The sequence below is a fragment of the Mytilus galloprovincialis genome, chromosome 8 (assembly GCF_965363235.1).
Source record: "Mytilus galloprovincialis chromosome 8, xbMytGall1.hap1.1, whole genome shotgun sequence".
NCBI classification, from domain to species: domain Eukaryota; kingdom Metazoa; phylum Mollusca; class Bivalvia; order Mytilida; family Mytilidae; genus Mytilus; species Mytilus galloprovincialis.
The window spans coordinates 78580063-78607925 of NC_134845.1; the positions used below are offsets into that span (position 1 = coordinate 78580063).

At 32.0% G+C, this 27863-nt stretch overlaps 1 protein-coding gene and 1 long non-coding RNA gene across 2 annotated transcripts; both read right to left on the reverse strand.

Moving 5' to 3' along the window:
- Positions 1-274: 274 nt before the first annotated feature.
- On the reverse strand, positions 275-4727 carry LOC143043547 (uncharacterized). Its single transcript, XR_012968457.1, has 3 exons — positions 4525-4727; positions 3229-3373; positions 275-1404 (listed from the first exon to the last, which is right to left on the reverse strand). It is a non-coding gene; the product is annotated as an uncharacterized LOC143043547 (long non-coding RNA).
- Positions 4728-7374: 2647 nt separating this feature from the next.
- On the reverse strand, positions 7375-22799 carry LOC143043789 (uncharacterized). Its single transcript, XM_076215969.1, has 12 exons — positions 22746-22799; positions 18337-18423; positions 15686-15832; positions 15181-15231; positions 13233-13292; positions 12939-13048; positions 12470-12521; positions 11689-11988; positions 11228-11362; positions 10134-10201; positions 8685-8990; positions 7375-7446 (listed from the first exon to the last, which is right to left on the reverse strand). The coding sequence occupies exons 1-12, from the start codon at positions 22777-22779 to the stop codon at positions 7375-7377; spliced, it is 1422 nt and encodes a 473-aa protein (XP_076072084.1). The 5' UTR covers positions 22780-22799.
- Between the last annotated feature and the right edge of the window lie 5064 nt (positions 22800-27863).

Here is a 27863-nt window from a genome sequence, read left to right on the forward strand (position 1 = left end):
ATTTTCTGTTTAGATTCCTCTTTTTTTAAGACAGGACATTTCGTTATTTATCAAACAGAATCATAATAAATACTATTAAAAAAGCACTCAAGCTACATCTGTTTATATTTTACTAGATTGAATTTTTGAATATATTGATATGAGTATATTGTGTATGTAAGAAATTTGTATGTTGTATTACGTTATGATACTTGCTTATAAGTGTCAAAAGTTGGACCTCGACTGGAATCATACAATATAAAATTTAATTTGATATGATATAAAATTTAATTTGTATGCGTATAAACTCATTGTCATAGGTAAAATTGAATAAACTCGTAACTAGACTACTTTATCACACGTAAAAGTTAAATGCCGATTTGCATTCTCTTCCAGTTTGATCGTTTGTCACAGAAGCACGGAAGTCTGTTTCACTTGCGTTAATCTTAACTGACAATAATACTTCGTTGGATTCCGTTGGTTCAATATCAACACAAAGAATTCCTATCATAGTACAGTTTTGGGAGGATGTATAATGTGGATTAATGTCATCAGTTGAAAAAAATTGAAAACATACTTTATGTTCATTCACTTCACAAAAGTACACATGTTCATCTAAAAATTCTCCGACATTCAACATTTGCCCTTTTTTTAAATGAATGTCGAATTCGTCTGATTTTGCATTCACAAACATACGATGGTAATGTACTCCTTTGTCTTTGAAGCTAACCTTCTTCACGGCAACTCCGTACGTAAACTTTGCAATTCTTGCAGTGACCATTTCTGGTTGAAATCCATACAGAACAGCCCCTTTGAGAACAGCGACCTCTGGGTCCTCAGGTACAACGACTTTAACATACGGTCTTACATTTTCCGTGATAGCGTTTTTCATGACAGTTGACTGTGAAAAACCCCCAACGGCTAATACTATTTTAACGTCTGAAAATTCTTCTTTTGAGAGGAGACAATTAAGTTCGTTCGTGACCCTTTTTATTGACGGTTCGTAGAAAGAGCAAACTATTTCATATGGAATTCTAAGCTTATCTCTAAGAAGCTCGACACGTTGATACTTTGCATGTGCTGCATAGGTCACTGTAGAAATTGATTTTTCGTGTTCATATGCGTGCAAAAGACTTGCAGGCAGACGAATCGTAACCTTTGGTGAGGAATGCGATTGTTTCTTATCCTTTGATGAGGAATGAAATTGTTTCTTAACTAGTTCAATATTGTGTATCAACTCAAAATATTCAGTCGCGCTATTTTCCTTGAAACACTTAATAACATTTTGGCCGAAATAAGTTGATATGAATTTGAAGATTTCCTCACTGACTGCCGTTCCACCCCAGTTTCCACCGCATGACTGGTATATTTCTTTAACACAATTATTTCCAACTACCTCGTGTACAGATATATCAGTTGTTCCACCTGTAAGAAGATAGTTATATAGAACTATATATAACTAATTTCTAATAAATAATGAAGATGAGTTTAGATGATGAACCAATTAAGTACCATAAGGTTACTGAGTTGCCATTTTGATGTCCATTTCAAAGTATATTTAACGAATTGCCATTCACCAACGACAAGCTATAATTATCAAACGTCTGAGTATATTATAAGACATATCATAATATCCACTATAAATATTTTACATTGGTCACAGGTTAAGCTAGACATGATAAGAACTTGTTCTATTAATTTTATTCAAAGCTTAACATGATAATAATATTATACATGCCATTTTGTTGTAATTGATATGCGTTTACTAATGTTATTGTTCAATCTGTGTTTGATTATTACCTTTATATTTGAATTTAAATTATTGATATAATGTTGAATTTAAATTGGTTGTGTACTTACAAACACAATACCAATCCGAAACAACGTATATAATACGATGTTTCTTTGTTGACCTTTCGCGTGCTAATTGATATACAATTAATTAAATAAATACATGGACATTCGTTAATAGAAGGATGTTTTCAAGCATTATAGTTAAAATAACACTTAATAAATCAGTTGCTTCCGAAGCGCTTTTCTTTTGTATGAAACTAGGTCAGGAACGCTCAAAGTCAAGAATTGTTACGACTTTTAAGTACTCAAAATTTTATGACGTGGCTCTGTACTAATACACCCCTTTGTTGTGTTATTGTACTATGGTAAATTTGTGTATTCTTGGTCTTAATGTTTGCTTATATGCTTGGTCTTAATGCAATTGTGTGCTTCTTTGTTACATTTTGTTTGTTGTTGTACAGATTACATTTGTAAGACCGCTGTACCCCTATTTTTGACATTTTTACTTATTATGTCTGTTTGGTTTACTTGTTTTATTCACACATCGTTGTCAATATAATGGAACTTGATGCGAATTTCATACAATTTGGAGGTTTCGCTTGCTTTAGAAACAGGTTTAATCTTCCATTTTGTACATGGGAAAATGCCTGTACCAAGTCAGGAATATGACAGTTGTTATCCATTCGTTTGGAGTATTTCAGCTTTTGATTTTTCCATTTGATTTTTTTGTGATTTTACTTCGTACGGAGCTGAATAATAAAAAAGCATAAAAAGACTAGCCTTATACATCTGAGATCAATATTCCTTGAATGAGTTGGAATTTTAGTTTCTAAATAATTTTCTTAATTTTAGGCAGAGAATTTTCCTTAATAACCAACGAGTCTGATGTAGACAAACCGTGCATCAAATGAACTAAATTATAAGTATTGCATTTTTTGTCATACAAAAAAAGAACATGAACAAAAATACCAAATTGAAAGGGAAACGGATTTTTTTTTTAATGGCAAAATCAAAAGTTGAAACACATCTAATTGAAAACAACTGTCATATTCCTAAATTAGTACAGACATGTCCTTATGTAACAAATTGAATTGCAAAAAAGAAATAAGATCACGAATGGCAAACAAAAGCTTACATTCAAAACCCCATTAAAAATTTTAATCGACGATATTGATATGTGATTTTGGATTAACTCAAGTCTAATGGAATGTTTAGCCGACTCAGCTCCACATTTGATGCATGCAACCCTTGTAAAACGTACAGTTCAAATAAAAGGACGTATAAAACAATTCTTTGAGTTCAAACAAACTACTACTTTATTTCTATTTTTTTTTTTTTTAACTTAAATCGTTCTACAGAAGAACATGGTCGATCGATGCTTTTTAATTATAGAGATAAAAAAAAAATCATTGAATCTTTCTGACGATTATAAGACAATTTTTAAGTAGTATCTACCCCCTTGATCAAGCACGATATATTTGTCGCCATCATATAAAACAAGTTCCTCTGTTTCCTGTGCAACATCTGAGTTTCGTATATAGTACATCGCTGCAACTTCGGGTTCCAATGCTAGGGTTAATTGATTGGAAGCGATCCCAGCCTACAAAACAAACAAAAAATACATAATTAACACTTAGTGCGTATTCCACTGTTGGGTTTAATAAAAAAGGGTATTGCCGTTGTTTTGATTTTGAATTAAGTTTAAGATACTTTAAGTATTATACAAAAGGTGATAATTTCTAAAGTTTTCTAAAACCAGAAACATATCTTCCTCAAAGAGTCTTACACGGTCAACATTATTGTTCAAACAAAGTGTTTAAAACCATAATAAGGAACAAACACTTTGGTAGAATCACTGAATATAAAAAGAACCCAGCTATTTCAAATATAACGTTGTTCGTATATTTTCCTCATGAATATCTAAACAACACATTCTGTATAAGACCAATCAATAATTACATAAGTTGTATGTTTCATTGTAATACGTTATTCTGATTGGGTAACTGCACATCTCGCGTTATTCCTTAGTCAATTGCATTACACGATAAAATTTATCATCCATGATGATGCGAGGTCCCCCATTAAGTGCACAGGTAAATCAAATAAAGACTTGATAAAAATCGTGTGTTCAATGAAAAATATTAAAAATGTAATTATAAATATTGAATGCTTCTTTTTGTAACTTCATAAAGCGTTGACTGTGCGCACATTTAAAATGTACTTCGGTCAACGCTTTTACACCCCAATTAAGTTACAAAAAGAAGCATTCAATTCTTAACTTACTCTCTTGGGTTTGAAATTTCATACAAAAATTACGTTTTTTATGACAATACCATAATAAAATATAATAACACGTAATAATGATTGCAGTTTAACACATGAATACATTAACATAGTCATGTATAATCCAGGCATATAGATAATGTTATATGTATTTTCTATCAAATTTCTAAATATATAGATCAACAAAAATAAGCCATTAACAGATGTTTGGGATCTCAATTCAAAACACTTCATTTTCAAGTATATTTTTTACTTTAGTGTTCATTTACCATACAAACTTTTGACTTGCTAGTGGAAGTTTTCGCGTTGATACTGTAACCAGCCAATTAGTTAGCATTTTTTTTCAGACAAAAGCTCTATTGCAGTCAATTCATTATTAGGCAAGATGATATATAAATCCAATGACGGCAGATAACAGAGATAGGTACAAAATTAAATTGCTTTTATTTATTAACGGACAAATCTTACTTGCTCTGCTGCATCACGCATAAACTGTTTTGATTTTAGGCTCCAAATAGCTGGAACAGTAAGAACCCAATCAATAGAACCTTCATTAATATCTAACATTTTAACAGATTCAAGCAAATGATCTTTGAAAAAATGTATCACAGCTGCAAAAACATCAATGGCTTTCATCTTCTTCCTGTTACCATCAGAAGATGTTAATGTTTCATACAACAAGGTATCTTTTGATAACGCTTCCTGTAAAATAGATAATCATTAGTAATTATATCAAGCGTTCAAAATAGGATATCAAAGAGTAAAAGACAGATACCACCAGTGGTGTAGGATTTGATCACCGTTCCAGAGTACATGATATTGTTGTAAATTAGGCTCGTATTGTTCCGTTCTTTGAATAGAATGTTGCTTTAATTACTTTGTTTTTTGCGTCTATGGTTTTTGCACGTGAGCGTAGCCTAGTAAATTTGAATCACGAGCTATGAATGTCGCCTTATGGTCTTCCATCTTTTTTTTTAATTGTCTGGCTTATGTTAACAGGGAAAAGAAACATACGAAATGAGATCAAATGTGGCGTTAAAGGATTTGAATCTCAAAACTAATTACATTTGATCCACATTATCAAACTAGAGGCTCTTAAGAGCCTATGTCGCTCACCTTGGTCTGTGTGCATATTAAACAAAGGACACTGATGGATTAATGACAAAATTGTGTTTTGGTAATGGTGATGTGTTTGTAGATCTGACTTTACTGAACATTCTTGCTTCTTACAATTATCTCAATTTATAATGAACTTGGCCCATTAGTTACAGAGGAAAATATTTTGTTAAAATTTACAAAATTATTAAAAATTGACTATGAAGAGCAATAACTCCTTAAGTGGTCAATTGACCTTTTTGGTCATATTTACTTATTTGTAGATCTTACTTTGCTGAACATTATTGCTGTTTGCAGTTTATCTCTATCTATAATAATATTCAAGATAATAGCCAAAAAACGGTATAATTTCCTTAAAATTGCCAATTCAGGGGCAGCAACCCATTAACCGGTTGTCAGATTCGTCTGAAAATTTCAGGGCAGATAGATCTTTACCTGATTGACAATTTTACTCCATGTCAGATTTGCTCTAAATGCTTTGGTTTCAGAGTTATAAGCCAAAATCTACATTTTACCCCTATGTTCTATTTTTAGCCATGGCGGCCATCTTGGTTGATTGGCCGGGTCACGTCACACATGATAATTGTGGCCAAGTTTGGTTAAATTTGGCCTAGTAGTTTCAGAGGAGAAGATTTTGGTAAAAGCTAACGACGGACGAAGACGACGACGGACAACGGATGATGGACGCAAAGTGATGAGAAATGCTCACTTGGCCCTTCGGGCCAGGTGAGCTAAAAATGAGTATTGTATTATGCTTATCTGTATTACCAATTATAGACTAAATCAGTACACACACAAGAAGCTATGGCCTCGAATTTTGCTAAACATGGTATTATAAAATTCATGAATAAATCAGCGAACTCTCGTTTTCATATGCTATTGCCGTTGTCAATCTACAAATTGAATAGTAACTACCAAAAATAGGCTAGTTATCAGCAAAATAAGATAAAGTACTGTGTTTTTACAGTTGTTTTTTTTTTCTTGCAAAGGCGTCTGCCAAAATGTCATACAATAATATATGGAAGATTGATTTTTTTTACCATTTTGATGTGTAAATCACTGGAACCCAAGACTGGATATAAACGTTTACTTTAAAAAAAGTCCTTTCATCAGAAAATATGGAAAAGAATATCAAAAATTGAGTTTTGTATTATGCTTTTCTGTATTACCGACAAAATCAATAGTAATCTTTGTATTATAAAACAATTTTATAGTTTTATTCTTGATATGTGCTTTCAACATTAATGATCTTCTGACTATATAAGTTTAATTCCATAAAAAAAATTATGATGATTTAAACATGTTATTGAAATCTGAAAATTTGATTATTCATGATATTGATAGAATTTAAGTAGGTTTTTCTGTATGAATGGGATTTTGAATAAATAAGCATATTAACCTGTAGAAAAAGTATATTCACCGCGCAGAACGTCACGTGCTTTTATGTGTATAATAACGATAACGTGTTTAACGTTTAGTTGGTTTTGGTAAATAACTGTTATTTTATAAATATTTTTCTCTCTCGGAACATGGTACCAGCACTATAATTTAGTACGCCGGACGCGCGTTTCGTCAACATTAGACTCACCAGTGACGCTCATGTCAAAATATTTATAAAGCCAAACAAGTACAAAACTGAAGAACATTGATAACCCAAAATTCCCAAAAATTATGCTAAAACAACGACTGCATTTTGGTTCGGTAAATATATGGTTTAATTGACTTTTGAAAAACCTAGTTGAATTTGATGCGCCTGTCATACATGTCAGAGGTTTAGCTAGCTATAAAACCAGGCTCAATCCACCATTTTCTACATAGGAAAATGTCTCTACCAAGACAGGAGTATGACAGTTGGTATCCATTCGATTGATGTGTTTGAGCTTTTGATTTTGACATTTGGTTAGGGATTTTCTTTTTAAATTTTCGTCGGAGTTAAGTATTTTTGTGATTGTACTTTTTTGACATAAAAGTTTCCTACAGTCCGTGGAAGTTTGACAAAACATGTCTTCAAACCCTTATTCACAGCCTGCACCTAAAATTGTTCGATGTCAAAGGAATACAGGATTACTATATAATGCTTCTTCGACAATATGTCAACGGCTTGGCAAAAAATGTCACGGATGATTTTTATCAGTAATGAAACGACTTTGTTGCTTTCTAACCCTTAAAGTTCCCGTTTGAAAATTGTTAATATCTATTTCACTACAGTCTTTTATATACTAGACTAGTATTTGTAGTACTTGACATGGATTTAACTTTCTCTTTTTGATTACTCTATTTGTAATGTCATACATATACATATCATTGCATATTTCGTACTTAACCCTGTAATAAGAGATCTGTTTTTACGAGTTGTTTTCCTTTGGAGGAACATACATCTTCATTGATATCGACATGTTAGCAGGAAGAGCCAATATGTCTAGGCGTAATGTGTGTAATCTTGGTAAAAACGACTTTTTATCATTTTAATTTTATCACGCTTTGCAGGGGAAGAAGCTAATTTGTTGGGTGAAAAGGTAGTCTTCAATTGCGTAACGAGTATGCTTATAATATAAACCTTAAAAGATGAACAATACCGTCACGATGAACATTTCTACAATATTGTAGAGAATCTAAATTATTCAATTCAATGTTATTTTAGCATCTTATTGACGAGAAAAGTGGGAAGGTTTGAAAAATGAGCCGATGTATTTTTCATTTTTAGCCATGGTGTTGTCAGTTTATTTTCGATTTATGAGTTTGACTGTCCCTCTGGTATCTTTCGTTTCTCTTTTATAATTTAATGATACATTGACCATTGAAAAAAGTAAAAACACAAAAATACTGAACTCCGAGGAAAATTCAAAAAGGAAAATCCAAAATCAAAAGGCAAAATCAAAAGTCCAAACACATCAAACGAATGGATAACAACTGTCATATTCCTGACTTGGTACAGGCATTCTCTTATGTAGAAAATGGTGGATTCAACCTGGTTTTATAGCTAGCTAAACCTCTCACTTGTATGACAATCGTATCAAATTCCATTACATTGTCAACGATGCATGAACAAAACAAACATACTAAAAGAGTAAAAAATGTCAAAAATAGGGGTACAGCAGTCAATATTGTGTTATCGAAGAAGCACAAAAAGGCATACATCAAATTTAACATACTCATTTTGTTTTTCTTATACGACTTAATTTATCTATGTAAAGTCTACCCATAAAGGATAGAAGGTTTTCAGTACTGGTGTTAAATTGCGCGTTTGAAATTCGCACAGGTAGACATAAAAATTATTTTGTCGTTCAAAGTATGACGGCAAACATAAATGCAGAGTCACGGATATTAGTGTGTCTTCGGTTTTTTTTCAATTAAGATTGTGAAATCAGGATAATCCATAAAAATTTCCGCCATACACATTTTCCCTTTTAAGTAGTTACACTTTTTACTTGTTTGGTTATTTTTTAGTCTTGTCAAGATATATCAAATTGATAGGGAATATAACCCGATGCATATGCATTTTGTATGATTACCTTTTCATTATATAAAACCATTTTAAAGTTGTCGAAATAAAACCATTCATCTACTTCTTCATTGTTGATAAATCTCAAACAATTGTTTACTGCATCATAGCCAAAACTGTGAAATGACATGTCTGGTTTGAACAGAATACAGTTTGGTGCTTTATAGCTAGCGCGGCCATCTCCTCTTTTCCAGTGTGGAAATTTCAATTCTTGTTTCTTTTTATTAGCCCTGTAATCAGTTCGAAGACAGTGTGCATATCCAGAGTACGTTGTTCCAAAGTCAATTCCAGCTATTACTAGTCTAGTATTGGTCTCCTAATAAATATATTTCTAATACATATCTTTCTTACAATAGTAATATGTCACATTATAGGTTGCATTTCTGTAAGATTAGACAATATAATTTCCCATAGGAACTCACTTCTTTAACTGCTAAAACTTTCGTTTAGCCTTGAATGAAAAGTTGATATGCATTACTATGTTTTCTAAAAGTCAAAACATATGGCTGTGCGGCATGTTTTCAATATGTATGTGCCTAGAACGTTTAAGAGTTTAAACGTATACTTAATTTATGTACTACCCCTTCTTTTACTAAGGTAAACACTCAGAATTCAAAATAATTCGAAACTATGTGTACATATACTGGTAACAAATCCAAGTAATGTCTCTTTGTGATGAAACATAGAGATCCTATCAGGAAATTAGTATGTAGCAAATGAAAATGTATATGAATAGATAATATCTCCCCAAAAGGGGCGTGTATTTATAAAGTGCAACCTATAGTCTTCATATAAAGGTATTGTTTTCGGTTGGCTTTTGTACTTATAGTTGTCAAGTGTTTATTTGTGTATAATTTCCCAAATTTTTATTATATGAATTAAGAAGATGTAATATGTATTTCAGATTATATCTAGATTTTTATCGTTTCTTCAATGGAAATGACTTAAAAAAAGTCACATGATACGACGTTCCATACCACAAGAAAGTCAAATGGAACATGTTTTTTTCACTACATCTTAACTAACTATTTTGGAACACCGCCAACGATAATTCATTTGGCGAAACGCACATATGGTATACTTAGTTATTAGCCTGGCATGTTCGATGAGTTTGTTCAACACTTGATCGATACTATTGCTGTTTGAGGTTGCGTCAACAAGTATGTTATCAGCAAAGAAGTCATAACGTATGTGCTTACATATAAATAATCAATGCTCATAAATAAAACCTTCATACAATGTTACAATCTTACGCTTTTTGGATTGGTATTAATGCTTTAATTTGAGCACAAGTTATAGCCATATATATATATATACTAGTATATATATATAATATATTAAGATTTTTTAAAAATTGCTTTTGAGTTTTACCCAAATGATGAGATTTACATATGTACCAAATAACCATTATCATATTTCATCAAAACAATATGTTCACTGAGTGAGAGTATAAACCTACCGTTTGAATCTTCGCGTCTATGTCAATCCGGTCAGTTACCTCCAGTACACGAGAGTCGATATCTAAATCTAAACGAAATTGTCCAGTTTGAATATGAAGACTAAAAGCATTGTTCATTGGCAAAATTATTTTCATTTAAGTATTGGCTTTCTGAACGATAGAAGTTCTTTAACATGAAACTTTTGAAATCGAAGCACTTTCTACATAGAAGTGTGGTTATTAGCCTATTAAAGGGTTAACCAACAAAATAAAATACAGATGTTGGCTATGGTTAGGATCATACGATCGTGTGTTTATATAATTGTTCAATCCCTAGTTCGCGGCAAAAAATTGATAATTGATTAAACAGATTAAAAAAGCATTAAAATCAAAGACAAGTCCCTTTTTGACCAAACCATAAAGAAACTAAAGAATCTAACTAAAACTACAGGATCAGTGGGTATTCTTATTACAAGCACAGATGGCTTTAGTGGTAGTTGGAACCTTTGTTTCGGTATTATAGTATTTGTCATACTCTCAAACTTTGTAGTTGATTTAACCTTTCTTCTGTGTTTTTCAAACAGCACCCATACTTTTTATGCAGACGAAATGCCAGTCTGATTACGTTCGTGTGGTACAGGCTCATGAAAAATGGCAAGTTTAAATTGAATACCCAAATTATAATCTCAACCAATCCAATAGATGTACGTAATATAACATGAAATAGAAATTAGGATAGAACCATTCTGAAATAATTAAAAAATAACCAATTGTTCAGAAAACAATTAAAGATCTTTCCAACCATAAAGATCTATTTGGATATGACAAATATTAAAATTCAGGTTGAAATGTCATTTCCAGTGTAAAATTATTGCTAATTGTACGCTGATTTTAAAGATAGACGATTTCTATGTATTTTTTAGAATCAGCGTATAATTAGCAATCATCAGCCCAAGGACAATGTACGTTTGACAGACGGAAAATTTGTAATATAAGGCATTTATATAAAAAGTATAAATCATCCAGGTTTTCCACCTTCTAACGTAAAATGCTTATTAGAAGTTAGTTAACGCCGCCCCTGCCAGACCAAGATTAGATTAATTTTAAATGTTTACCACCAATTTCCGCTATCTGTTCAGCTGTTCGCTTTAGACACTTCAGACCTTTATGATCACTGAATGCATTTAGATAATGAAATTCATTATAGCATCGACCGCATCTCATCAAATCATTGTCGTTGTTGTGATAATCTAAAAGTATATGTACAAATATATATTATGTCATAAATGATGCAGCGTGAATTGTACGATAAGAAGACAATGAAATTTTTGTTCGTATTTTACTAACCAAAAAAACCATCAAATTGGAACAAAAATCGATCTGATCATTAAGGTTCAAGGACAGAAATTAACAGGAACTTATTATAATGTAAATGTACGATATTGAAGTGTGAATGCAGTTAACAGTATTTCAATCATATCTTAAATTGCAACTAAAATGTTATATAACTTATTTCAAATCAAAACATTTAATTCAAAGATACATGTATGTTGAAATCTCCAAAAATAAAACTTACCTGCTAACCATTCCACAATAGTAATGGTTATCCGAATTCCGACATACTTGTCCATTACTAGAGGACATTGCCGGAGAATCTGTGTCACAAATTGCTCAAAACATGTGGTAAATGTGTCTTCGTCTTTAAGAATTCTGCCTGATAGTTTTGTCCATAAAATTAAACTACCCTTTTCCTTATGAGTAAGACGGAAACCAAGATGATTGTGTTTTTGCAGCTTAAATTTTTTCTTTACTGCTTTCTCACTCCATTCATAGTTGACATTTTCAAATACGATTTCCGCATTATATTCATCACCGCCTGGAACGAAATTTTAAATTTATTAACTAAAAGCAATTATGTATTTCCGCATTTCATCAAATTGTAAAATTTAATTTCGTATTTGTCAATTGGTTAACAATCGCGATAAAATCAATAATATAAATTTGTAAATTTACAGTTAAACGTTTTTTTGTGATTTTACTTTTTTCAGTAGTTTCATTCAGTTACTTAGCTATTGCATTGTAAATTTTATTCAAAAGTTATTTTATCATACATAGAGCACATGCTTTACATGTATATATTGATTATTAATTAAATGAACCACTTAAGTTGGGGTTTTTTCGGAATTAAAAACCATGTTGATGATTGGGTTAGAGGACCATTGTGTTTAGAATGTTAAATGGTATTTGCCCTCTCACGTATTTAAACGTGAATAAAGAAATGAAGTGTGCTATATATTTGAAGGATCAGGTGACACAAAACTGTCGAAGAATATTTGTTTTCTATTTCTAATATTTACCTGTGGCTGCAAGTGTTCCACCAGAACAACAAACCTCTTCTGTTTTATTGTTCTAAATATAAAATTATAAATTATATGAACACTTTAAATCAAATGTATTGGTATCTCCTCATTTTTTGTTTATATATTCACAATGAAAATCTTCTTTTTACCATAAGCTTTGAAAGTATTTCATATTACCGAAAATTAAAAAAAAATCATTTGTTGTTTATAATATTCATCAAATGATAAAGAGCAGAAAAATTAGGATTCATTACAATAATTATTTGTGACGACTAATATCGCCTAACACACAATTAAAGATAAAAGATAAAAAAAAACACAACACAATCCAAATCATACATGTAGTGCAAGCTCCATGTTTACTGATTAATTGTTGTTTTTATGTCGAGTGACCAATATTGTTTTTTTTTTGCTACTAAATTATAACTTATAGAATACAGGTAAAAGAAATCATATTATTACTTACCCTGCTACATCTAAGCTTGTGTCTAAAAAATTCCGATAGCCCTGCAAATTCACATTTACACCAACCGCAGATATGAAGGTCATTTTCTTCACTAGAGTCTTCGTCTCCGCCTGAAAATAAGTTTAATTTCTGTACATGCAATAAAGTAAGTATGACAGAGGGATATTTAAAAATTCACTCAAAACGTCAGCATACATGTATTAATTTGAAAATAATAATTTTCTTTTCCTCAATAAATGAACTGCATTCGAAACCATTAGTGACATTTTTAGAAAATACATGATGCGCTCTTACTTGTAATGTCATCATTATCCTCTTCACTTTTAAAATGTACCTGTGGCGTCATCTTGTTATCTGAAAGACAAAATTGCTAATAATGCAGCTTCATAATGATCTATTGCAGATTAAAAATATATATGGCAGTGTTTATTCAAATTGAAAAAAAGGCTACGTAATTGTAAACAAAAATATAATTGTTTTTACATCGATTTCAAAACTTAGATTAGAGGCAACTGTAGTGTTCTAATGTTAAAATCTCGTAAATATATTAAGAATACACATATCAAGATAAAGAAAATAAAAGCCGTGGTAGCCACACGAGCTCGTAACGGAGCTATTCGGAATGCACGGACAAGGATATTTATAATAAACACATATGAATTTGTCTATTTATTTCCGGTATTTTTGACATAGCTCTTCAACGGTTTCGGTACTTATACATCTTCGGATTTCAAATGTTTGGTTGGAGCGTTCCTGATGAACGTAAATCCAGAAAAGCGCTTCGGACGCAAGAAATTATCAAACGTGTTGTTTTGATTTTTTTTTTTTCATGTATATGAGTTATGAAAATAACGGCAATCTACTATCTCGTAATGTTTAGGGTTTATGTTTAGATATGGAAGTTTTATAAAACGAGTTTCTAGGATTGTAGGACATACTAAGTCAAAATTAACATTGGATAATAGTGAGCAATCAGCGAGAAAGCAACAGATCGACAGCTATACTGATATCGAAATAAAACAATGTGCACAATTTTGCATAATCAAGGAATACACACTATATTTTCGGTTTGTATTAGTTTATTTATATTGCAAGACACGTTGCATTGATTTTCACACATATCATTATTAGTCTTTTGATTTACAGCAATGGATTTTGATGATAAACATATAAATATATACGATATACGAGGTAGTGAAATCAGAGCAATTTGCTGTCTCGTAATGTTGAGGGTTTATGTTTAGTTATGAAAGTCATATCAAACGACAATCTTAAAATTTAATAATTTTATAAAAATTATCAAAAGCATGCATACATTTCTACTAAACATAGTCTTGCATATACAATGTAGTTGTTACACAGCTATAACGTATAATCGACAAGTAATATTTAATTCAGTTGTTGTTCATGGCAAGCTAATCAAGTTTCGAATTTGTTGTCGAAATTTACCGGAGCATGACATTTATACACATTAAAAAACATAGCACGTGGAAAGCGGGACAGATAATAGAATTGATAGAGCCATGCCATTTGATGTCAATATTTTCACGCGTTCTCATTTGTTTTTAAACTATAATAATTCCTTGACAGTTGTTAAAATGGATTTGTATTAAATTTGTTCTTCAAGAATCTATGATTTCTATTAACCTTACAGATCATGTGTGTTTACATTCTTTCATCAAGGTTTATCTAGTGCGGTGTGCGATTGCCAAAGTTATTACGAGAGGTATCGTAGTTAAGGTCATTGCATACGGAAAAATAACGGCGAAATATTGTCTTGGAAGTCAATAATTCAATATTTGTACATCTATGCAGATTTTGATAATACAAAAGATTTCATTAGAAAAACATTTCGACATTGCTTAAATTCCACTTCTTTTAGAGTATAACTTAGCCGTGTAAGTATATAAAATACGTTCACCTATTTTTCTTAATTTGCAGTTCCAAATGACTAAGATTTTTTTTCGAAATCGTATATGGTTATATAGACCATATAGACTCTTAATCGTGACAGTCAGAATATGCTTCACTTCAATTTGTCATAAAGAATATGTTTCTATCAACCACACAACATTGACAATGACCATCATCGCCATTATAGCCTTATATTACATTTTATAAATATATATTCCATATTCTCAATACAAAAAGTGTTTTAAAATGTAATGTATGATGTAGAATAACACTCAATTTTGCATTTTGGTAACAAGATTTATTACTTTGGAGAAGAAATAATCAGTACCTATATTTTTGGCTCGTAATGTTGAATGCGGAGTTCCGAGTACTTCATTGTCTGAAAATATAAATTATGTTTATCTTTAATAAAAGTAGTTTAATTGGTAAGGTTAGACTAGTGGAAACCGTAAAAATGAATAAAAAGATATTCCAGAAATCTTTATGCGATCCGTAGTTATGACTGTGTGAAAGGAATAAAATTAATATATTATCATGATTGACGCAAAATCAATAACAGACTTAAATTATACATGGAAAAGTAACCTAAGACTTCTTACATTAATTCAGTTTTGTCATTGCCAAATTCATATTTCGCAGCAGTATCATGCCATCTGCCTTATCATGTGGCGATTTAATATCTCAATTGATAAACAGGTGCATTCATACTCACATTAAAATTTTTGAACAGGTACATATATGTGTTGACTACCATCTAGAGTTGTCCCTATGGTATTTTTCGCCCCAAAGGCTAAAACCGACTCTTCAAATATTATTTTCTTGAACAATCTTACCTTCAACCTCGTATTCTTGATTTCCATATGTTTTACAGGATACAGCAGAGGAAACGTAATTCATCATCTTATTAAAGACATTTCCGGATGAAGGCACACCAGTTTGCATTGCATGGCCCCCATATGACTCGGATGGTATAAATGCACCTAAAAAAATCACAATTTATTGTCGAGCCTGCAACTTTTGTTGCAGAAAGCTCGACATAGGGATAGTAATTCGGCGGCGACGTTAGCTAACTTCCTATAAACTTTATATTTTAGAAGGTGGAAGAACTGGATGCTTCATACCTTGTATATGGATGCCTCATGTTACGAAGTTTCCGTCAGTCACATGACCAATGTCCTTGATCTCATTTTCAGGGTTAAGTGACTACTTAAAAAAAAGTTTGTTTTGTAATGTTGAATTCTCTTTTATTATAAGTATTAGGATAACTATATTTTGTATGTTTCTACCTTGCAAGGTCATCATACCCGTCAGACAGTTTTCACTTGACCTCGAACTCATTTCGTGGATCAGTGAACAAGGTTAAGTTTTGGTGGTCAAGTCCATATCTCAGATACTATAAGCAATAGGTCTAGTATATTCGGTGTATGGAAGGACTGTAAGGTGTATATATCCAACTGGTAGGTGTCATCTGACCTTAGATGCAACAGTATCGACTAAGTAAAAACAATGTAGTTGTAACGGAACCATTATGAATACCAGGCTTTTAATTTGTTTGCACTGATCGTCTTCACAGGATCATCCGTGTCGCTCAAATCATGCCAATCGTGAAGCCAAATTGAAAACGAAGTTGAAATGCAAGGCAAAAGAAATAAAACAAGCTAGAAGATAATATCTGACTTTGCCTTCTATGCTTGGGATATGAACCTTTTGTCTTTTGAATAATTAATATTTCGACACTCAGAAATTAACACATCATTTCTTTTGCAAACGATAAAAAGATAAATAAAATATACAACAAACTATAATTATAAAAAAGAAGATGTGGTATGATTGCCAATTAGACAACTCTCCACAAGAGACCAATTGACAAAGACATCAACACATATAGGTCACACTACGGCCTTCAACAATGAGCAAAGTCCATACAGCATATTCAGCAAAAAAGCCCCTAAATGACAAATGTAAAATAATTCAAAAGAGAAAACAAAAGCCTAGTTTATGTACACAAAAAAATGAACGAAATAAAAGTATATAATACATCAACAAACGACAACCACTAAATTATAGGCTCCTGACATGGGACAGGCACATACATATAGAATGTGGCGGGTATACATGTTAGCGGAATCCCCCCCTAACCTAGGACAGTGGTATAACAGGACAACATAAGAAGAACAAACTATAAACATCAGTTGAAAAAGGCTGAACTCATCAGATAGATACAAACAGAAATACATTTACAAAAACACAGCGTGATCGTGACCAGGGAATTGTATATCCCAAAAACAAAAAGACACTAAGTACAGATCTGAGAGTACTCGCAGTACTGACAGCTAGTTCAAAGCCAATAACCCAATTCTGTTTTGAGTAGAGTTCCTGATGAAAGTAAATCCAGTATTGTGCTTCGGATCCACGAAAAGTATAATGTGTTAAACTTTGTGTACTAGAAATAGGTCTCTACTGCTGTTGTTTGGCTAGACATCTCCGATATCACTAGCGCACTAGTAAGTGTTGCGGTATTTATATGACTTAAATATATAAATATTTATTAAATTCTGCATTGATTAATTAGTAGAAACTAAAACTTCAAACTGGCAAAGTTAACCCTACATTAATTTGACAATACTTGTAAGGTCTTCGTTGAGCATGTACATGTAGCTCTTCATGATTTTTTAGTATTCAAAAATAATTGGCCATCAAATGCTTGGCTTGAGCGTGCCTGGTGAAGATTAATTCCTAAACAGTTGGGACCAAAACCCCCAAAATCCTAACCTACCTTTAGTGGTTCTAAACCTTGTGTTAAAATTTTATTGATTTCTATTCACTTATACCAAAGTTATCATCCGGAAACCATCCATCTTTGGACGACGCTGTTCTCTTTATCTTGATTGTAACATGGATAAGATGGAGTATGATTGCAAATGAGAAAACTCTCCATCGCCGAATGAGATTTACTATCGAAATTCTACTAACCATAAGCAACATGGCCGATGCAACCTGTGAAACAGGATTTGTTTCCGCTTTCTGAATACTTAAGATTAGATCCAACTTTATGTTGGCTTTATGCATGTTGTTTTGTCTTGAGGTTTCTATGTGGTGTGTTGTGTGTACTGGGAGTATTGTTTGCCTCAACACGTAAGTATTGACATCCTCAAAATCAGTAACTGGGAATTATGTGCTAAGCATGCAGCATTTAAGCTTGAGAAAAGATTTTCTCAACTCGGAGTCAGCCAGAACAATGTTTCTGAAGATGTTGACTTATCTTCCGATGGACTGTTCGTGCAAATTAGGATGTTTCAAATCTGGTTAAGCGTGGATAAGACATGGATCATTTACGAATTACATTAAGATGCTCTCGTTTTTACATGTTTTAATAAGCATGTAATAGTAACTGAAGTTTAAATGTCAATCCGTCATCGCCGTTATTTTTGAGTTTTGCAAAAATTTGTCAAATATAAAAAATGTTAGTCCTGAATCTAATTACCTGTTGCATGTCCAATTTCAATGAATTTAGGTATTCTGCATTTCGCATTGTTTCCGTCCCATCTCAGGATGATACTTCTTCTGCCATCTTTGATAATACAAAAAAAAAACACCTTATGAATAATTGACTGGATAAAAAATGCTGATATTTAGAGTTGCATTGAATAAATTATACTTATATATGTGTAACACTCTCGAACGTGTCCATCCCCCAAAACGTGTCCGACTCTCCCAAACGTGTGTATTCTCCCCAAACGTGTCAGTAATATTCAATATTGCCAAAACGTGTCCGATAATTGTTAATCGCCAAAACATGTCCACTGTTTAACGCCAGAACGTCTCACGTCTTTGAGCTCTAATAAATGTATGTCCTCAATAACGTTAAATGTGTACGACAATTCTATTATGGGGGGGACAGTTGATAGAGAAGTCATTTATTAGCATTACTTTGTTAAATGCGGGTTTTTAATGATTATCATAATTGCATAATGTAGCATAGGAATTAACTTTTGACTGAAATTTTGAAGTGTCCTGTTGCAAGTATTTCATGATCATTTACAGATCCTACTTATACTATGAAATATGCAAATGACATTGTGTTGTGGTGTTGTTTAAAAAAATGCATGTTTTGAAATAAAATAAAAGTATAACAATGGTTTCTTCAAATGCAAAAAGCAGTTAAAACTATTTTTCAAGGTTTGATCGTTTCAGCATAGGATCGTCACTCCTATATTGAAACTCCTTTGAACACGAATTGGGTGACGAGTACAAGTCATGATCGAAAGGGGTCGAAAGAAATGCAAAAAGTTTGGTATGACTGCACCCGTTATACCATTGTTAGAACATTAAAATAACACCAATTTTGTAAAAATTGCAGTTACTTGATGTATGAACTGTCACTGATGTTTGTCTTATAATACGACTATTAACTTGTGTAAAAAAAACACTAGGTCCAAATTTACGACAAACATACTATGACAACCCAATACATGCAATATAAATTTAAATGTAACAGTTGTTATACTATTAACATTACCGTTTGATGGTAACAAATATGAAAAACCGAAGTATTTGATTATGTAAATATCTATCCAATTGCGATGTAAAAAAACGGGCTTGAACAAAAATGATGCGTCATTGTAATGTGTAATTCTACAGAAGAATAAGGGGGTCTATTTCTATCTCTTTGTTTTACGTGCTTTTATACGTTTAGTCTGACTTACAGTTTAATCGTTTACTATGTTAATTATTGTGAACTCAAATTATGCCTTTTATATTAATTTGAATATTGCACGGCGGGCTTTCAGCACAATTTACGTCCATTTTTCAACAGTTCTGGTATGTTAAAAGCTCATCAAATCATAAACTTGTTTTCAGTTTTTTTTTAATGAAGTTTTAGGTTTCGAGCATCACTAAAGACACACGAATAATTTCCAGTGCCAAATGTTTCATGCAATATTTGAACGACATCATGTTAACAATAAATGCTGTAGATTTATTTTATTATCGTAAAGTGAATTTAAAACTGGGCCTAAATGTTTACGGTTATAAACGGGATTAACGGTATTTGGGATTTTAATCTAATCAATTTTAGAGCGAGTAAAGATCGATTTTTTATGACTTCAGTAAAAAAAAACTACTTCAATCCCTGTTATGAAATAGAGGCCGTTTTAAATCAAAGATGCGGAAATAAAAAAAAAAATGTTGCCTTCCAAAATGTAAATGAGTATACGTTAGTGAAATAGCAATAACCAAATACACATTTGGCGTATAGGACACTTTTGAGGGATCGGGCACGTTTGGGTGTTTGTATATACAAATGGCACGCTTTGTTCCTTTTTACAACAAGACAGGTTTTGCATTTCAGTGACGTCATGTGGACACGTTCTGGGGAATTGGACACGTTAAGGGTAAGGACACGTTTCTTAGTGTAACATATCTATGTAACGACTTGATGTTAGTCAACCACCTTTCTTACGTGGAAATGACGTATGTTACAAACATAAAACTTTAAATATAGGATTCATTCATTCATTCTACACTTTACACAAGTATTCCCCATTCCAAACTGAAGACAAATTGGATAACTTTGTATTCTTTTGTTTCATAAAAAAAAGAATGGCGAACGTATATCTTGCTTAGGGAGGGATAAATCCTACTCTGTATAGAATAACTCTGATCCAAACAAAAAATTCTTTGAAACTGACATTATCAAGATGCTTGATTTCTTGATTGAAAACTTTAAGACAAAAGAGATGATTTCAGCTTCCCAATTGGGAACTTTCAATTTCTATGTAGCAACATTTCAGCAGCGTCTGTATACAGTGAATATATTTCCCAATTGATACGATATTCATGGGCTTGTATTTCCTATCATGGTTTGCTTGATAGCGTGTTGCTGCTCACCAGGAAGCTGTTAAACCAAGAGTTCCAAATGGTGAAGTTGAAACCATCACGACTTTGTTGACCGTTATGGAATAACCGTTTTACAGATAATATCGGATATGCTTCATATGTCGTAACTAAAATCTCCTTCCCTTTTCACGAATGTGACATACCGAAATAGACTTTTTAAAGATTTGTAATAACATGAGCAACAGGATCGGTGACACATGTAAAAAAGGATCTGCTTACATTTCCAGAGCATCTGAGATCACCCCCTGTTTTTGGTAGGGTTCAACTTCGTGTTACTTACTTTTTAGTTTGATATGTTTTTTGTGTACTGTTATTTTTCTATTAATCTTTTTTTCTTTCTATAGCCATGGTGTTGTCAGTTTATTTTCGATTTATGAGTTTTAATGTCCCTTTGGTATATTTCGCCTCATTTTGAAAATCCTTCTTTACAAGCAGAACCAAATACAATGAAAGTTCCAACAATTTCCTTGCTTCCGAAGCTGCACAAAAATATATAGATTTTTTCTACTTACTAGTACACTTGGTACAATTTAAAACCTGATAATAAATTATTCAAATATTAGGCTTTTGAAAAAAGTGGAATTAATTACTTTTGAGTGTCAAACATTAGTTGGAAGTACTTGGTAAATTGCATGCTTATATTAGTGATTTTGAATCTGTTAAAAATTTTGAATTGTCTTGCCTATATACCACTATGCCTCATATTCCTATTCAGACAAATCTCACACACCTTATTAAATGCGCATTTAACAAGTCAGAATGCAAATATATATGTTCAAACTCTTTTATGTCATGTTATACAACGACGAACAAAAAAACTATGTCAATAGACAACTTTCGAGTTCGATGCATTTCCGTCAAAAACACTGGTTTTAGTGAACGTCATTTGTGCGTTTAGGGGCATCGTCACTTCCATTCCAATGTTGAACGAGTGGTTGGAAAACTATAATTCTAAAGTGTTCGAATTATGCGGCAAATTGAATTCTCAAAATTGACAATCGGCACTGCTGTAATTAGGGAATTGTTATTAAGTACCTACAGAACAACAATTATTTCTAGTTTATCCTGCACAAAGACGATCACTTAGACGCTTTATGAACGTGAATAGTGCAGGTATACAGGCGATCCCCTCTATCTGGTAAATGACGTCATAAAGGCGCGTATAATTGACGAGTTTTTTCCGGTGACGGATGAACTCGAAAGTGGTCTATTAGACATGCTTTGATGCTATAAGTGTCCTTGAAATTTTACTGGATAATATTTTTTTCCGCTTTGAAGATTCCGTCTATCTTGAAGTGATCGGAATTCTAATGCTTACTTACTGTGCACCACTTATTTCAGACCTGTTTCTGTATTGAAATGGGTTACAATGTACGACAAAAATCAGCAAAAACCCATCGAAACAACATCTTATGCCAAACAATAATCATACTTTTCTATATTTGGATGAGATATTAACTCTCAATAATGACGACTTCCGTATGTACACTCAAGAGATTTATCCTGATGAACTAACTTTCAATTAAGTAAATATTCAGAATGATAACTGCCTTTTTCTTAATCTGATATATTTATCATTAACGGGAGTTTTTATACCAACATTTATGATAAAAGAGAGGATTTTTAATTTCCTATTGTAATTATAGATTTTTTTATGGTGACGTTCCCTTGTCACAATCTTATGAAAATCCCGCACCTGGAGGCGTGCTTCCGCCGGCACCAAAACAAAATATGTACTAGTTTAGTGATAATGGACGTCAAACTAAACTCTAAAATATATAAATGAACTAAGATTAATATCATACAAGACGACAAAGGCCAGTGGCTCCTAACTTTGGACAAGCACAAAAATGCGGCGGGGTTAAACATCGGAATTTCAAATTAAAAGGAACAAAGACTGGTGTCAAGAATTAAACCAGGATATGAAATGTATACTGTATTCGATAGAGGTAATTGTTTCATTTAAAAGCAAAAGTTTTCTTGAAACATACACACCTTCAAACGAGTGTAACTTCTCAAACTGATCCATTCTTTCAGCAATGACATCAAGTTTCTGCAAAATAAACGTATACTTTTGAAAAAAGGGGAGGCAAGAACAAAAATTACGACGTATAAGATATTATTTTTTCATTATGCATTTTACGTACAATGTCTTACAAGTCTAACGATATGTCTATGTCATTGTCCGATTGTTCAATACATTCAGTAATTACTTTTTAAAAATAATGTTTTCGTTTTTCGTTTAAGTCGAATAATAATTATCCGTTTGAAAAAAAGGAAATTCAGATATTGTTTATGTAAATTATAAAAAGATCCGCGTATCTGTCTTTTTATGAAATAAAATTGAGTTGTTCTTAAACATTTTATTAATGCATTTTCTTCTATTTAAAGAATACATTACATGATGTATTGCTGAATCTCAGGTTTACGATCGACTGATTTGATTTTGTTATTTGGATGATTTTTAAAAATATACAAGTCAATAAAGAGCTAATAATTACTAATTAAATATTTTTTTTAATTAATGAGTAGTGACACATGTATGAAGATAACAGGTGAATAACCTAAGAACAGTACTTACCTCTTCTATTTGTAAAGACATTTTAAATTCCTGGAGTAACGATGTGTGATATTGGATGCATAATGATTGGTCTAAACTGCGTATTTTTAGTTCTTCTAATTCCTGTTTTGCTGCATCACATCTTTTGCATGGGCTGGACAACACAAGGATGCAACGTTCCATTCGTATCCATGCATCATGAAATTTCATATCATCGATTTCGTCAACAACGCCATGACCATACATAGTATTCCGCAATTCAACCAGTTCATCAACTGCTATGCGAAGTGGACACAATTGTTTTTGTAATTTCCACGACAGTCCATCTATGTGCAAATCTTTGACACATATCCCAGGTTTTGCCTTAAAGTAAAGGGGATCAGGCAAGTTGCTGGGATTGCACAGTGTAGAGTTCGGAATATATAGTTCATTCCAGTTTCGTTTTGTCATCGTTGCAGTGCGTATTGACCCTTTACTTAGGTGAAGGCATAAAGAACAGGGACTCTGATTCCAGGAATGAAATACTTCGTGCTTGTAATTATTTAAGAAATCCTCTAGAGTTATGTTTTTTACGCCGAGGCAACATTCCCAAAAAAGATCGTCACAGAAATTCACGAGTAAACATCTTATCAAAGTTAAATCTAAATCGTTCACTGTTAAGGACGGTTTTGACATACAACAACAAAACTCGTTTTTCAATTGGGTTTTACTATTATGATTTGGTTGTCGTTGTCCATGTTTATCGAATAAAATATCAAGTTGAGCTAGTCGTAATACTCTTGGTTTCTGCGGAATATGTCCAGAGGTACACAGACAACATGCATAAGAATAACATAAGTGTAGCAAGTCATGCTGATGAATATTTATAAAATCTGGTAAACTGACTTTCAATGTTAACAAATGATGACCTAATAAATTGCGGTATGCCTTTGTTCCATTGCTTTGAGTCAATGAACACATTCGATAAAAATTGTCTCTGTGTTTACTTTGCATTATTGCTAATGACTTTATCCAAACATGTATACAAACATATAATATGTATAAAACGTACTAAACTTTTTTCCGTCTGTATATAGCTGAAACATAGAATCATAATACCTCATAAATTTCAAAAAAAATAATAGAACAACAGTTTCGATTTTCGGACTCTATAGTTTTGATTTTGATGCTGATATATCAGTTACAGTTTTTTATAACCATTTTACAAAAGAATCCAAATTTTTAAAAGCTCCAAGCGGATGAAAAAAATATTTTTAAGACAGTTTCATTAATTTTGCGCTGATGTTAACTTGATAATAACAACTGTTGCAAAACTCAGAGCATCAACAGCTAAACTTTGCAATAGGAAACTAAAAAGAATGATAGCGTTTAATTTTTAAGTTTGAAGAATAATCTTTATGAGGAACGGACTGAAACCAAATATTTGGAAAGCGCATAGATAAAAAGCTTAGAACATTATCATTAGAAATAACAAGAAAGTAAGTGAAATTCAACTTCACAGGAACTAAACTGTTGCAGATTTTAAATTAATAAAATACAGAAACAAGTTCTTTTGCATGCATCCTATCTTTTGAGCAGCTCACCCGCTAATATCTCTTTATATCTACTACTTAATAAGTTAGTCCGTTATTTGAAATCTCGTTTTAATATGATTTATTTAATAACTGTGGAACTAATTGACTTTTGTTTTATACAGTCTTTCTTTTGAAACTTATATTACCGTATTTGTAAAATGAACCAGAAAGGCAACAGCAGTATACCGCTGTTCGAAATTTATAAATTGATCGAGAGAAAAAACAAATAAATCAGGGTTACAAACTAAAACTGAGGGAAACGCATCAAATATAAGAGGAGAACTACTACACAACAAAAACACAACATTAAAATGTAACACACACAGAAACGAACTATAATATAACAATGGCCATTTTCCTGACTTGGTACAGGAAATTTTAAGAAAGACAATGGTGGGTTGAACCTGGTTTTGTGGCATGCCAAACCACCCACTTTTATGGCAATGTTACATATAACATTAAAATGACAACATTACATGACAGCTAGGACTGCAATACAATTAAATTGGAGACGAAAGGACAGATAAACACACATAGCTAACAAAAGGTACCCGATTTTTAATTTAATACACCAGAAGTGCGTTTCGTCCACACAAGACGCTCAGATGAAAAAAATCGAAAAAAGTACGAATTGAAGAGCACAGAGGACCAAAAGTTCCCAAGCGTTGTGACCAATACGGCTAGAGTTTTCTGCCTGGGTTAAGAACATCCTTATTATTTAGAAAAAAAACACTTTTGCAAACAGTAAATATTATAAAATATCTATATAATAGATATATACATGATAAAACTGATGTGATGACTAACTACACAATAAAAACAGATACATTACATAAAATAACCTAAACTAGCACATGAAAATACACAGCCGAGTTAGCCAGCCAATGCCATCAACGCAGTGACGTCACATTTGAATTGAATCGAAAAATCTCACTTGTCACTCATTTTGTCGAATTACCTTCTGTATATACATGATATGAAAATATTGATTTGTTGGTCGATGTATTTGCCGCGGCGTTTTACGTTTCCGCAAATTGGCTTTACTTTTCCGGGAAAAAAAGATGACGTTTCCGGAAAAAAAAGTTTACGTTTCCGCAAATATATATATCTTACTTTTCCGGGAAAAAAGTAGCTATTCCGGAAAAAAATAAATAATTACTTTTCCGAAAATAATTAAAGAATGCCTGTTGATCGAATGCAAATTCATAATACAAAATAAATATTTATTAAGTTAAAGGTCATCATAACATGCAAGTAAAATTCATCATTAAAATTTATGAAAACATATGTTCAAAAGTCAGCACTAATCAGATATATCTTGATATGAGTTCATGAATCAGTGCTGGCAGATTATTTGTAGCCAACACATCGTACTGTGTACACAGTCCAGTTGTACATTACCCGTTTACAAATTTTGTATTTTGTAAGTCAAGAAGGAAGTCCATCTTCTCCTTTACATATTTCTGAACGGATGCTTTTACAGTTAGAGTTATCATCTTTATGTAAGATGTTGTTTTCAGTTTCAATAACATAATGACAAAGACAAAAATGTTATGATGGCTAGCGTTAAACTGCTCGTTCATGTGGACATGAAAAGACTCTGCACCATTCGTTGTTCTCTTTTCCTCGGTGTCAGGAGGTGATGCCCCAGAGGATGCCCAAATGGTTGATGGATATCTCAAATTGCAATTGCCATCTATATAAAATTCCAGTATATAATCGGCAAACTTCATGCATTTATCGTCAGATGGAGCATATTAATTCGGCTATTAATTCAACGATGCATTCTTCAATCATGTCAGTTGGCAAGTAAGCCAAAGTTTAACTAATCCTTACCAGAGTCAACTAGTTATATCTAGTATATTGTAAATATAAGATCAGAACATTTTCTTTATTAAAAAAATAAAATAGATAATTTATCTTATATTTATTCAAATATTTATAATTTACCTGGTAAATTTCCGGAAAAGTAATAAATACATATTGCGGAAACGTATACTTTAAATTTGCGGAAACGTAGTATTGGGAATATGAAAAATTAGCGTAAATACTAGAGAATTTTGAAAATAGTTTGTTCATTTAAATCATCTTACATAGGGATATAATGTTTTAAAATGGTTCAGTTGTCCATGTTTGAAAAATGAGTTTGACCTATTATTCTATAAATAACAACAATTATGTCTGTTTGGCTTTTTAAACGTTTGAACTAAACAGAAAACTTTAACGCGATGAAGCACTATTTATTTCATATCATTTTCGAATTGTTACCGTAAATACTTTATATTTTGAAAGTTTAAAATATGTTCTCCGTGGTTTTTTTTAAAATAAGCATTCAGAGAACCAGAATTATACAACGAATACTTTTACATTTAATGCAGGGCAAGCTCATGTTGATTTGTCACATACATATGTTTTCATGGCATATTTTCCAATTTTCTTGTTGTGCCTTCGATATTCGTTCACCTACATACATAAAATTAACTGAAACTCAAAAATCAATGCATTTTCTGAAAAATCAACATGCGTTTGTCCTGCATTTGATGAAAGTATTCGTCTAAACAAATTTTAATTAAACAAATTAAGTCGTCTCGCAGGCCTCCAGATGTTTTAGAAAATTAAGTGTTCATCCCAAGAACCAGTTTGGCCACAACATAACAATTTCAAGTTTATTTACAATTAACACAGTGTGTATATGATAAGTATGTTTAAATGAACATAATTATGTTCCGATAGTTTAGGATTTTATTCATTATAGGTTAAAAAATACAAGCAAAGTTGCGATGTTTATGAAGTGTTCTATATTTTGACTTTAGTGGAACCTGAAGACGCATTTCTTTTATCATAGCAATGTTTTTTTCACAAAGTTAAGTATTGTTTACATATCATATGTTATTGACATATTTTGTTTTTAACTTCCTGAATTTTAATACACACATATTCTTAAAAAGTATAAACTAAATACTTAATACAGCAATTAGG